Source organism: Larus michahellis, chromosome 2 (genome assembly GCF_964199755.1).
Source record: "Larus michahellis chromosome 2, bLarMic1.1, whole genome shotgun sequence".
Lineage (NCBI taxonomy): Eukaryota > Metazoa > Chordata > Aves > Charadriiformes > Laridae > Larus > Larus michahellis.
In genome coordinates, this window is record NC_133897.1 from 16,773,490 (window position 1) to 16,787,491 (window position 14,002).

General features: G+C 37.6%; 1 protein-coding gene across 10 annotated transcripts in view; it reads left to right on the forward strand.

Annotated features, from left to right (window-relative positions):
- The window catches only part of EPC1 (enhancer of polycomb homolog 1), a 51,514-nt gene that overhangs the window by 34,951 nt on the left and 2,561 nt on the right, over positions 1-14,002 (forward strand). The window contains exons 10-15 of one of the 10 annotated variants that reach the window (XM_074574255.1): positions 443-795; positions 6,177-6,287; positions 12,711-12,829; positions 12,911-12,997; positions 13,630-13,771; positions 13,889-14,002. The exon at positions 13,889-14,002 is cut by the window's right edge and continues 253 nt beyond it. In XM_074574255.1, the coding sequence (XP_074430356.1) occupies positions 443-795; positions 6,177-6,287; positions 12,711-12,829; positions 12,911-12,997; positions 13,630-13,771; positions 13,889-14,002 (926 nt within the window). Of the gene's footprint in view, positions 1-442; positions 796-6,176; positions 6,288-12,710; positions 12,998-13,629; positions 13,772-13,888 lie in introns of those variants that run through there. The other 9 variants (XM_074574256.1, XR_012585426.1, XR_012585427.1 and 6 more) reach the window with 9 other exon arrangements.

Sequence of the window (14,002 nt, forward strand, 5' to 3'; positions counted from 1 at the left end):
GTATATATGGATGTAAGGCTTTTAAACTGCAGTTACTTCAGGGGAGGGCATTTGAATCGCTTTGTAGTTACTTAAGCATTTTTATTTTATTCTCTAGGATTTGTTTCTTTGCATTGTGGAACTCTGTCTTCCAGCCTGAGTATTTAAACAAAAAAAAATCATGTATGTTGTTGCTGTGTCTGAATATATATACAATTATGTACATCAGCTCTTCAAACAGTAAAAGCTAGAATATACATGTGAAGAGAAACATAAATGGACTACTTATTGTAAAATAACATATAGTCCTGCATTCTGTCTGTTTGGAGGAGGTTGCTTGTTCTAGAACAGTTTTGTGTAGTCTTTTCTATCCCTTTGTTGTCCCCAAGCACACATGGCAAACTGGTGACTTTCTTGCTATTTTCTTGACAGTGTATAATTCTGCATTGTTTTCCTGTTCTAGGGTGCTACTAGACAGAGCGCATTCGGACTACGATAATACATTTCATCAGCTGGATTTGGAAATGTTTTCCTCATCACAACACTCTTCAATCAGTCAATTTGCCAATACCTCAGAAACAAATACCTCGGACAAATCTTTCTCGAAAGACCTCAGTCAGATACTAGTCAATATCAAATCATGTAGATGGCGGCATTTTAGGCCTCGGACACCATCCCTACATGACAGTGACAATGATGAACTCTCCTGTAGGAAATTATACAGGGGTATAAATCGAACAGGCACAGCACAACCCGGGACCCAGACATGCAGTACCTCTATACAAAGTAAAAGTAGCAGTGGTTCAGCACATCTTGGTATGTTTATTTTGACGAACTTGTTTCTAGAAATTTTAAACTTGTCTCAGAAAATCCAGAATATCATTAGGTCATCTATACTTTACATCATGGTCTATTTTGATGGTAATAGCCCATCCTCACTTTTTCTCTTTATTTGCTACATAGAATGTTTGTTTGTATTTATTGCTAGCAGTAGTGTACTTCATCTCAAATTTATGCGAATGTTACCTTGGTATGTAATTATGATTTTAGAAATATGAAGGTTTAGAAACCAGTATTGTGTAGGGGTTAAGTTAACTCTGAAGATCTAGATTTTTAAAATTAATTAATTGAAATGTTGGTATAAATATTACATTCCAGATTTTTTCTAGTACAAGGTGTGGTGGTAGTGGGAAATGTTTAGTTAAAATGTTTGCATTTAAAATCTCAGCATGTTATGAATTCTTATTTGAACTTACATGAAATTAAATGCCATTTCCCATCCAAAAAATGCCTAGCCCACCCCCACTGGTGCATTTGCTCATACTTGGCAAAGCTCTCGGACTAATAACCTCTACATCTTGTCAGCAAGTGGTAGATTACATTTTATAGAACCTGAATTACAGAATTGAGGACCTGACTCTTAAGAAAACTTGATGTGGTGTTAATTGTTTTTTGATTGGAATGCTGTTGCATAGCATAACTCTTTATATTGCATTCTTCACACTGGAAGATGGGTATTTACGTAGTTAGAATGTAACTTAAATAACTCTTGAATTTTAATAATTCAGTACATTAAATGTCATCTTTCTGTAAAAGTAAAGTGACGTAGTTTTTACGAAGAAATAACTTCAAAGTTCATGATCATTTTGTAAGGAGTCTCTAGAATCATGTTTTCCTTTCCATTTTGGATTATGGCTCTGGAAATAAATTAGAAAGCCTGGATAGTGTGGAAGTGTGGAGAGGAGACATGTATATACCTAAGAAACTCCCCAGATTGTGGGATGCTTTGTATATTTGCTCAAGCAAGGAGTGTTACCCTGGTATCAGATGACTCCTGTTTTCCAATATGTTTTGTACCTTTCCTCCCTGCACCAACTGGTGCTTTTTTTTCTGAAAATTCTTTCACCTTGGATTTTTAGACTTAGTGGGCAGCTTTGTTCTGCTGCTTTATTTCATGTTGCTTCTCCATGCTGTCCTAGAGTAGGTCTTTGTCCCCATCCCCCATTCTTTTATCTTTTTGTGACGCTTCTTGCTGGAAATGTATTAGGGTTAAAGCTGATGGTTCTCCTGACTTGTGATCTGAGTACAGGTTTTGGTGTTCAAATTCTGCCCCTCCAGTGTTTCAAATCAGTGAACCAAGTCCACAACTGAATGAGAGCATCCTCTGTCTAGTGGCCAGTCTGAACTGTGATAAAATGGTAGTCAGGTTACTAGTGTGATAACAAAACTAATGTGTGATGAATAGGTTATAAATACGCTATAAAGTATTAATGGGCAATACATTACATCTGAAAATTACGCAGACTTGAAAAATTGGCTGTTTAGTTTGAGTTTAAAGCATATGTCTTTGTGTAAATAAACAAGCATACACACCCCCATAGAATCTATTTTCCTTAAATAGGTGATTAGATATTTATCTACATCATTTAGGAATTTAATGCAATTGTTATTTATGACCATGAGGGCTGTACGAGGTTTTAATTGTGGTTGTATTTTGAAGCCTGTGGGAAACTAATACATACGTATAATAAGTACCTGGCATATTACATTAATTTGTGCTTGGAATTTTCTGCAGGTGGTTTATCATCTGTGTAAAATATTTAAGTTAGTATTCCAAGCTCTTCCAAACTTTAAAGGTTATGATGTTTAGATTCATATTTTTATTAGGGTTTGATACAGGAATGAAATAGTCAATAAAAATGTAACTATGTCTGAATTCATAGATATACTTTAAATTAGTTGCCACGGTCTTTGGGTAGTCACTTGTTACTAATATAACCAGGTAGATTTTTACCAGTATAATTATTTATAATCTTGATTGGGATTCTTGCAACGCTGGAGGTGTATATGTGTTTGGTATATGTGGTGTAATGATGATTGTCTGTTTAGGTGTAGGTGTTTGAAAGGGGCATACATCTAGTTCATCATGGTGTCTTTCTGTTTTCTAGTGTTTTTTCAGTTTCTTAAAGGATTCTTTAAAATACATTGTCGATACAGATTACAGGTGTATGTGCGTGTCTCATATGTACGAGTTTGACTTCTTCAAAGGGGGCTGCAGCTGCCCAGTTATGTTGTCTTAGTTTCTGTAGCAAATACTGTAAAGAACAGTAGGTATCTAACATCTGTACTGAAGGTTTTCTAATAGTCAATACTGCAGCATTTACAGTCCTGTCGAGCGTCCCTGTGCCTTTTTCTTAGGTGTCTTTAAGGCTGGGAGTTTGCTGTGGGTATGGATTTTTTAGGTTTGTTTCTTTTTGCCTTTTAGATTTTTGAAGTAGGCAGTAGGTCTTCAGAAAACACTTACTAATGCATCTTTATTTTTAAAAATCCCTTTATCCTTTTGCTGCCACTGTGAGTTGTGGTCAAACCATACTGCTTACGTTTAAGATGAAGCTCATCCTGAGATTCTGTAGCGGCAGGCAGAGGTGGTCATGTTGCTGTGTTTATTGTGCACCATCACATTGTAAGTTTTGTTTGTTCCCATATTAAAGAAGTTTAGAGAAGTCTTGAGCTTTTTCTGCCTTGAATGATCCAGACAACATGCTGCTGACATGGAAGAACTGCTGTGGAAAACCTTGCTTTTCAAGTCTGTTACATGTAGCTGACACAGGCATGAAGTTCAGATGGTATCTCAGGTCTTCTGTTGATCAGAGGACATGGTATAAAAGTTGTGCTGTGACATACCATTCTCTGGCTACAGAAAGTATTGTTTTTCATCCTGAAGACTGGCAAGAGGTTTCCCCAGAAAGCCAGGGATTTTATAAACATTTTGAAGTGCCTTCGATCCTGAAGAAATGCAAGTTATTCTGGTCCTGGCTCTCAGAGTGCTCAGCGTAAAAGATCTGTCGAAGATGACGTTGTTGCATTGAGATTTTGTGTGTAAACTGAGAAGGGATGTCTTAAAAAAAAAAAAAAAAAAAAAAACCCAAACAAACCAAAAAACAAAACAAACAAATGAAAAAAACACCCAACCCCTTACAAGTTATTTGAAAATGGGACTTCTACTGGACTTGTCATGTGCTGAAGGGATAGGCTTTGGCAGCAGGGTCAAGTGGCCAAGAAAAGTAGCATCACCTTTGAAGGGGGTGGTTCCTTTTCATCTTACTGAAGAATTACAAAAAACCATCCTTTGTCTTCTTGCAAAAAGAGCTGATTCAAGGATCTCCAGGCATATGTTATACAGAACACCACTAAAAAGCAGGCAAGAGTGTAAAAGCATGATTCTTGCAGAGGAATAACTTGTTCCGTAGGGAAGCTATTCACAAATCGCTTCAGGAAAGGAGCCTGTATTACTGACAATCTCATCAAGTTTCTGAATCATAACCTTCAGAGATGGAGCTTGTGTCTTAAGTCTGGAGTGTACAGTAGGCATGAATATTCATCTAAAGTATTTGTGTCCCAGGAATTCAGATTAATTGGTTGATCTAGTTCTGTCAGGCAAATGGTAGTCTTCGAACTGCATTGCATTATAGGGAGACTGTGCTTTCTGCTGGAGACTTGCTATTATAAATATGTTACATTCATATTTTTGGATGCTTGCATCTAGTAATCAAAAAGTTTGAGACTTTTGAAACTGCATAGCATGTAGAATTCTTTTGCAGTCTTGTGTTCAGGACAGAGACCACAGATACCAGGCACTACTGAAAGATTTGAGCAGTGGTTTCCAGGCTCCGCAAGTAAGACCAGGCAACTGTCTGGCATTCTGTTCTTTTCTGCATTCTTCATCCAGAAGCCGGCTCACTTTGAAAAGAAAAGTGTACAAGCTGTCAAGACTAAAGAGGCTAGCAGTTAACTAGAGTCTAGTCACTAAATTTAGAATTCTTTCTTTAAGAAGCAGCTTCAGTGTTCTAGCAGAAGCCTTACTGAAAATTCTTCAAGAGTTGTGATGTTTGGGATTGTGGACCTTACTGTGTACAAAAAACTGCAGGCATCCGGAATATAGTTAAAAGAATCCAGAGTAGTTTACCTTGAATTTTCTTGTAAACTAGAGAATTAGATGATGCGCTGCAAGTTGTGCTTTGCTATTGAGTAAATTTTTCTGTGGGAATTCCATAGAAATAACACTTTTCCCAGTAAACCCAGATTAAAAGCATGTTTGCACACTTGGGGGTCTAGGAGGGTGGTTAGCTATGCTTCCGTTTCCCAAATGTGTTTAGCGTTTCCATCTCCAGATTTGTAGTGTTGGATCTATACTATTTTTTTCATGTTCTCATTGAGGATACCTGACACCTGTCTTCAGGCATCCCTTTCCTGGAAGGAAGTTGGAGGAAGCTCCTGAATCCTTGTGGCAGTTCCTCGAACCAGAGGAGAAGGATTTATCCTACCTTCTCATTGCTTTCATGCCATCACTGGCTGTGTTTAGATCTTTTTATTTAACCCTTGTATCTGTAATAGTCTCAACACTGCTGTCTGTTTTACTTTTTTCCCTTTCCTAAATGCTTATTTTCACATTGCAGGATAAACTCAGTCATGAAAAATGACTGACATTTGTAATGACCATTTTCAGTTATCATTGGAACTTAACAGTCTTGGCCCATCTGCAGCTGAGATGTTGAGATCCTAGTTGAAGCGATGGCCTTGGAAGTAACAGATGTTTAGAGCCCACCATAGACTTAGTTGAAGGAGGAAATCTTAAAAGGAAAAGCCTCTTTAATCTGGGAAACGTGACTGGGGAAGGGGGAGGAGTCAACATTTAATAAAACATCTGAGCGCTCCTGGAGACTTTGAGATTTTGTAGTTATACTAGATTTTCTCATTCAGCTTCAACCCAGTTGGAGTAATGCTTTGCTTCCAAGTGCTTGTGTAAACCCTTGCACTTTGTCTGAATCCCATGCAAGGACAATCACGTTTGTAACTGCAGAGTAAACTCTGTGTACCCCAACTGGCCTGTGACATTTCGGTGCAAACTCATTAAGAATGTTGGTCAGTCAAATATAATTGCATAGCAAGCACTTCCAGCTTTCATTCAATGGCTAGTAAAAATCCTCGTTAATTATTTTCTGTCTGTTTTTCTTCCACTACCAAGTAGGGAGTGCATATGTAGATCTTGTATCTAGTTTGTAATTTCTAAGTCTAGAGTTCTGGTATTAGGAATTTCACACTTAAATTCTGTTGGGCTGAAATGTAAGGCTGTTGTAGTAATAATCAAAGGCATAATGATTCATGTTCTCATAGTGTCTAATAATGTCATGTTTAAGTAAAATCAATCTTGAACTTCTTTTCAGAAAGTGAAACATCTTTGGGCCTGGTGCATCAAATACTAAATCACACTGATGGCTCTAAGTCTCTCCAATCTTCCGAATTCACTGGTGAGAACTTGCTATACAGTAGAAAATCTTTAACCAGGCAATGTAAGCCAGATAACATCTGTCATAAGATAGAGATAAAAAATGTGATGTTCTGGATTACTTAGTATTGTGAATGATGTTTGCTTTGCATGCACTTCGGCATTAGTAACCACTAATTGTTCTCTTATACAGCAGGGATGTGATGCTCTCATGTATTTCCCTTAAGAAAACACTGTAACATGATGTATCATCTTTCCACACACTTCAGCAGTTCTGTAGCTTATAGATTTCTCAATTGGAAGTTTAGTTACATTATCTTTCTTGTGTTACCTGATCAAAACTGCTTTTTTAATGGCCATCACCTTGGCTGGAAGGGTCAGGGAATCCAGTACTCTGAATGGATTTTGAGAGGTTCTTTGAACTCCGTATAATCTTAATGCTTCGGTTTTCCTGCTGAAATAACATTTCTGCTCATGAGAACAGACACTTAACTTGGTGTTATGAAGCGACTGTTTTTTTTAATTTACTCTCCTTTAAATATCTAATTCTTCAGATATTTTGCAGGACTGAAGCATTTGCTGAAAGGTTTAATTAAGCTGTTTGCATCTCTCGCTATTCAATTTTTTAAAAATTTTTATTGAAGTACAGGTTGCCCAGAGAAGTTGTGGATGCCCCATCCCTGGAAGTGTTCAAGGCCAGGCTGGATGGGGCTTTGAGCAGCCTGGTCTAGTGGGAGGTGTCCCTGCCCGTGGCAGGGGGGTTGGAACTAGATGATCTTTTAAGGTCCCTTCCAACCTGAACCATTCATGATTCTATGATTTAAAAAAATATGCTTGCCTGGATAGGTCATTGTGTTTACTCCACATGTTGTGTTTACACTTACAGCTAGTGAGTGAGTCAACTCACAGTAGAAGCTGCAGCAGTAGTCAGGAGGGGAGGCTGCGGCTGTTCACCATACAAAGACCAATCTGTTTGTACAGATTCCACAGCCAGCCCCCCTCTTTGCTGGTTTCAGCCGCTGCTGGGAAGGACTTGCATTTTCAGAGAAGCTGCATGTAAGCTACAGCATTGTAAGGCCAGGACACACTAAATGTTGTGGTAAAACTAGTTAGAACTGTAAAAATAGTTTTATATTGCAGTATAAAACCGCTGAGAACTGTGGACCTTTGGGAAATCCATTGACAGCATCCCTGCTACTCTGTGCTCCAGAAGACAACACCTTGAGTGTCAGCATTTGGTAGATGTATAAATAGAATCATCCAATTGAAAGATATTATTCAATTGGCTTAATTTGAGAAAAAAAAAATTGATATATAATTATCCCAAAGATTTCAGACATCTTGCTTAATAGTCATGTAAATGATTGTAGGAAAAGATATTCATAATGTAGTGTGTTGTTAAAAAATTGAGTTACTGCACAAGATTTGTGGCTGTTGTTAAGGAGATACTAAGCAGTCATTTACCCTGTCAGTCTCAGCAATGTACAGTTTTTCTTTCCTTCTGTTCATAACTGCAAACTCCTGAAGCTTTTTCTTCCACTTACGATTCCTTTTTGCAGTCTGTAAGCCAGAAAACACTCCTCTTGCTTGCTGCCAAAGTCTAGCACTAATGCAGTTGCAGAATAGGTGTGTTCATTGTCCCAGGCTGTTAAATGAAGAGGATAACAGCATAACATGATGTACTGACTGAAAATCCTGAAGGCTGCCCCAATTGAAATGTTAAACTTGATTCGGAATTCTACCAGAAACAATTCAGAAGCATACTGAGTTTTAATTGTTCCAATTCAAAACAGTATGCTGCAAACAAACAAGAAGCATTTATGTAGGCCTAGCCTCTCAGTAAAACTTGAGCTACCATCTTCTGACAGCCATCTTGAGATGTTAATAACTCCAGGTGGGGTTATGCCTTAAAGGTTCCCAATACTTAAGGTTAGGAAAGGAGTTGGGTTAGGTTAACTTCAGGAGTGAGGTGACTTGCATAAATTACTGAAAGTGTCTTGGAAAGTGTGGAGAAGTTTTGGGGGAGGGTACAGTTGTTAGCAACAAAAGCCAGTTGAGGTATTTCGAAAGGATAATGTTCTTATTTATAGTGTATGGGTAGTGGTGGTTGAGATATTCCCACCTCCACCCCTCTCTGCAGTCTGTGTAGCGAATGAAATGACGTTGTGTCACTGTCCAACTCAGTAAATTCTGCAGCATTAAATAGTCATTACTGTGTGATAGAACCATGACCACTGCGGCCCTAGATGCTGTTTGAGAAGAGCCTGTAGACACTCTGCTTCTGTCTAGGGCTGCTGAAGCAAGAATCTGTTTTAAAATCTCATGTGTTGTCTTTACCCATTGAATGTTATGTTTTGTCTATTATTTTTTTTTTTAACTTGAAGCTGTTGTTCGGTTGTCTGTTGCTTACTAATTTGTTTAAAGCCTTGAAGGCCTCCAGTAATATCAGGAATACGTAACTTTGTGTAGCAATACTTCTCTGAGTTACCAGAAATGTGGTTGCTGATGTAAGTGTACAGAAAAGGTCTGCGCTGGCTGCTTGCCTGCTGGTTTTTTTCCAGGCCAGTAAAGACCAGCGTATGACACAAAAGAAAATTACATTAGTTTTTGCTACATCTACATTTACCATTTTTCTCTGACACAGATGAAAGATTTTCAGCTGTGCCCTTTTTCTTCCTTAGAATAAAAATGTGAAGAGGTAATAAAAGTTCTTAAAGAAAGTTCTTAGGGACTCTGTAACTGTTTCTCTAGAGAAAGTGGTATTAACAAGGTACTAATTTTGGCATCTGTGCAATTGCATCTATGCTAGCTTTGCAGGCAAGAAAAAATACTCTCTGCAAGCCGTACAGTTAATCTATTAACTGCAGCTACATTTTTATGGTCTGCAATGCATTCTACTTGAATTGCTTTCTTAAAAAAAAGGTAGATAAACGTAGGCTAGCTCTTTGAGAAGTTTTGGGCTGTGCCTGCAGATGCAGAGGCACAGCCAGCCAGTGACATCCGTGATCTTGCTGCTGAGCATGGGTGTGATTTCCCCTGTTCCAGTCTCCCCCAGTTCCAGTCACAGTTGTGTGCCACAGAAAGTGAATATGTAAAGTTAAAAAGGTGGAAGTACTTCCATGTAAAACGCATACAAATGTGTTTTGTGCGTGGGAATGATAGTGTTCAGAAGCAACTTCTATCTCGCAATCAATTGGCTTATTTTTTCAATTGAAGTGTAATATAGACTGTACTCTCAGAGCAGGAGGGGAAGAAACCTACTGACAGTGTTAGTGAGCAAAATACGTGGTGGCTTTTAACAGAAGAGGAATAAAGTATGCTATCCTCATTTGCAGGTCTTCAAAAGAAGCAAGGTTTACTTTTGGTTTGGGTAGTTCTCAGTAGTAGTAATGTTCCAATAAAACCTTCAATGTCGGGCTGCTGTGGCATGGAGAGGGAAGAGCTCGCTTACGTAATTCCAGTCTCTAACCTCATCTGGTCCCTGAGCATGTCTGGATATGCTGTGGGATGGAAAAGGAATATCGGTCAGATTATTTTAGGAGGCTGTAGCTTGCAGCAGTCCTTCCCGGACAGTGTTGTGTTTCTAAACTGGATGCAACTGATTAAATCAGAACCTCACAATAAATCTCTGATAGTGTTGTAAATATTTTGAAATGTCTAGTAGGCTTTTTACCTTTAATAAGGGAAGCAGCAAAAATGTTGCTGAATGTTTTAACCTAGATCGAAAAACCTGAAATAAATTCTTGAGTGTATTTTTAGATATGACAAGTAAACAGCCATTTCCATTGCATTTTTGAGGCTGTATTTGAGCAGAAGAAAGAGAAGCAGTTTGAATATACATGAGAGGTGTGGTCATAGTGGGGTTCTTCTGTCCCTTGCTTACTTTGACAGCTGTGTCACTTTTCATAATAGTGGGAAACTTAGAGCTGTAGGTGCCCCGGACTACTTAAAAAGAAATAGTCTGATGCACAACTTCAAAAATAGAGTTCATCTAAGTGCTGCTTCCAAAAAGAAGGGGGAGCGCTTAAAAGACTGTCCTAAATAATGGCTATCCTAAACAAACACAGCTTGTCTCAATACACTTTATTTAATATTTTTTCCGAAAGAAAACAATATTTTGAAGTTGGTTAAACCAACATAGGTGACTGTGCTTAAACCTAAAATATACTTAAGGCTTCAAAACTGTAACTATTGATAAAATCTTACTCAGGTGGACAAAAGTGAGATGGTTATGACAGTGGAAATTTTAATCTTAATTGAGTCAAAGACGGTGGTATAAGATATCCTTTTTTGCCCATTTTCCTCTTTGTCAGTCAGAGTTGCCTTTATTTACATCGCTTAGGCAGCCTGTTCCTAAGCAATGCATTTACAGTGTCATACTGTAGAATAAAACACCTTAGTAACACATGAAACCCTCAGTATCATTGGCACTATGTTGGCTAAACCATACTGATTCTAAATTAAAAAACAAAACAAAACACAACATTTTTTTTTAAAAAAAACATTTAATGAATAAGTCACTACTAACTGATCAATATAAAAGAAATATCTATCGGTACCAGAACAGTACACCTATTTTTCTCTCTCTGCTGCTGCCACTCAGCCTGCTACATGCTGATCTTTGTGTGCTAAAGCTTTCTTGCTCTAACTTCTGTGTTTGGTGACAGTTTAAAAAAAAATAATCTAAAGGGCTTTTAGTTTATATGTAAAGTGGAATTAAAATTTAAATGGATAACTCATGAATATTTGGTCTATGAATTCTAGTTTGTATTTTTTTAGTAAGGGCATATATCATATATAATGGTGTTACTACAAAGCTGTTCCCCTAGGAATAACTTTAAAACATTGAAGAAATGAATCAAGTTGAAGTGAGATTTAACTGTAAGAGCTCTGGGAAGTAATTTGTCACTTAGGGCAGTATAAACCATCCCTACTTGCTGAAGAATGTTACTTAAAAAATTGAATGTAACAGCTGAGCAAAATTTTATAACTTCAAGTGCTCAGATAGCAAAGTGCTAGTAATAATTGGTGCTATTTCCAGTACGAACAATGTTTTACAGCAAAAAAAAAAAAAAAATTGAAAAAAATCACAAATAAATAGGCTGGAAAAATGCCTCCTTAGCAGTGTTTGCTCTGTTTGTTTCCAAATACTAGTTCTTATTTTGGTTAGCCATTTGTATTGACTTGTTATTCCAGTTTATACATAAGGTACAATCGCTTTTCAGAATCCGATTGTATCCAGAAGCAGGAGATGATTATAGTTTTGATAGAAGCAGATTTTCTTCAGGCAAACAAGCCTGAAGGAGTAGATTAACCAAAAAAAAAATAAAATTTAAAAATTGCAATTTGTGAATGAGATTCCAGTGTGGTGGTGATTTGTTGCCAAACAGTAGTGAACTTCCTCAAAAGCACGACTTCCACCGCATTTTAGAAGCATGAATACTGTTTACAGCACTTCTTTGGGAGCATCTGTACAATCTGAAGATAAAATTGAAGGAAAAATCTGAAAGTTGTATCCAAGATTGAATTTTCAAGGGGACTCACATTCCAGCCTTGATTCAGTTTTTCACATTCCAGCCTTGATTCAGTTTTAACTGAAAACGGAGACTTCCTTTCATTTTGAAAATGTAAATTAAAAAAAAATTAAATCCTAACGTTCTATGAAGTTAATCAGTGAACTAATGACTCCCCACCCCTGCACTGTTGTGCATCCCCTTGTGAATCTGTACTAAACAGCGCTGGGTTTTATCAAATGGCTAGCTGGATAAAATTCTACTTGGCTTGTGATGTGCTGACTACAGGGTCACCTGTCAAAGATTTTAGAGAAGGATGTATTTCTATCAAATTCTGTATTGATGGAGTTGCTTGTACGTGTGTGGTTAAAAACAGCAAAAATACTATACTATGGTAGCCTGTAAGCATGCCCAATTTAATGTTTTTAACTAAGCGTAAAGATTAATCTTAATTGTAGATACTCACTACCTTCAAAATGCTGTCTGTGAGGGCTGAAAGCATGTAGTTCCCAAGTTTCGTGTATAGACCGACTTTACTAATAATGCAGATACTGTGGTTTCACAGAGTGAAAACAGTGATGCTTCCTACCTGTAATTTCTTTTTAATCAGTTATTAGAGAGCTCTTGGTGGATTTGATTCTGGTTTTGTTCCCTCCTTCCCTCTCTTTTTGGTATTTTGAGCTAAATGCAGCAGAGCAATTAAAGCCTGTATACTAAAAAACAGCTTAAAAAGGGAAAGCTTAATTTGAACAAAACGTTCCAGGAGGATGATAGCCTTTTTGCTATAAATGTGCATTAAGGCTCTTAGGAACTTGCTGTGGTGTATTATTACTATTATTATTATTTTTTTTAGGATTATAAAATAGATGTGTTTATATACACAACACCTACATATTTTGATATAGTATTTTCTCGTTTTATATTTTGTTCAGCATTTACAGCCGAACAATACCAGCAACATCAACAGCAACTGGCACTAATGCAGAAACAGCAGCTTGCACAAATTCATCAACAGCAAGCAAATAGTAATTCCTCTGCCAACACATCACAGGTGAGGGATTTGTCTGTGCTATGATTTATCCCTCATTGTTTCCCACCAGGGTTCATCTCTAATTGTCAACTGTTGCCATAGAACCTTGAAACTAACCAACAGGAAAGTGGCTTTCGCCTGAATCTACATCATAGCCATTCTGTAAAGTGTTTAGAAGGGACACTGCAGGTGAGTGTGGCAGGCATTGCCTCTGCTCCCTCTTAACAAAAAAAAGATGGGTCAGTCAATTAACGAAATTTTCAAAGCCTTAGAAATATGAATTGCAGAGATCTCCAGCCATGTCATTATCCTCTTGATAGTGGGGGACTTTTAGAGCACAATTTTTAGTTCATAACTAAAGCTAACTCCTAAATATGTCCTCCGTACAGCTGTGGAATTGTCTAATATTCATAAATGCGTAGCGGTTACAGTAGTGAAGGACATACAAAAAGGTTCAGAAGTTGTTGCCATCTGAGCCTCTGAGCCGGGTTTGGAATTTCATGAAAAAACAAGTTGACCTGTGAAACAACGTTGTTCCATAGAACTTTGCAAATAAATTTCTTTGTATTTTAAACAGTTGTGGAGATTTTCTTCTCCATTGTTACAATGGAGCTAAAAGTGCATGGAAAAAAAACCACAGTTCAGATTTCAACTGGTTGTACCAAATGCTGCCAGTTTGGTCTGAGAGAATGACTGGGCCACAGTTCTGATTTACATGTTTTGATTTTTGTTCTACTAGTTTGTGTGTAGCTTTAAAATGGGGAGAGTACTGACTTTTGGAAGCCTCAATCACATATATTTGCCACCATTGTTCTTTTTAGGGTTTTGTTTCCAAGACACTGGATTCTGTTAGCGCTCAATTTGCTGCTTCAGCTTTGGTTACATCAGAACAACTGATGGGATTCAAAATGAAGGATGATGTGGTGCTTGGAATTGGGGTGAATGGCATTCTTCAAGCCTCAGGTATGCAGCTGTCGGGCAGAATTTGGTTGCATCTTGATTTTTACAGTGAAGATATGTCTGTCTGGAGTTGAGTGTTTTCTGAAAAATGAGCTTACTGTTTTGTTTTTCTTTTTGCAGGAGTGTACAAGGGCTTACACCTCAGTAGTACTACACCTACAGCACTCGTCCATACAAGTTCATCATCAACAGCAGGTTCAGCCTTGTTACAGCCTTCAAATATAACGCAGACTT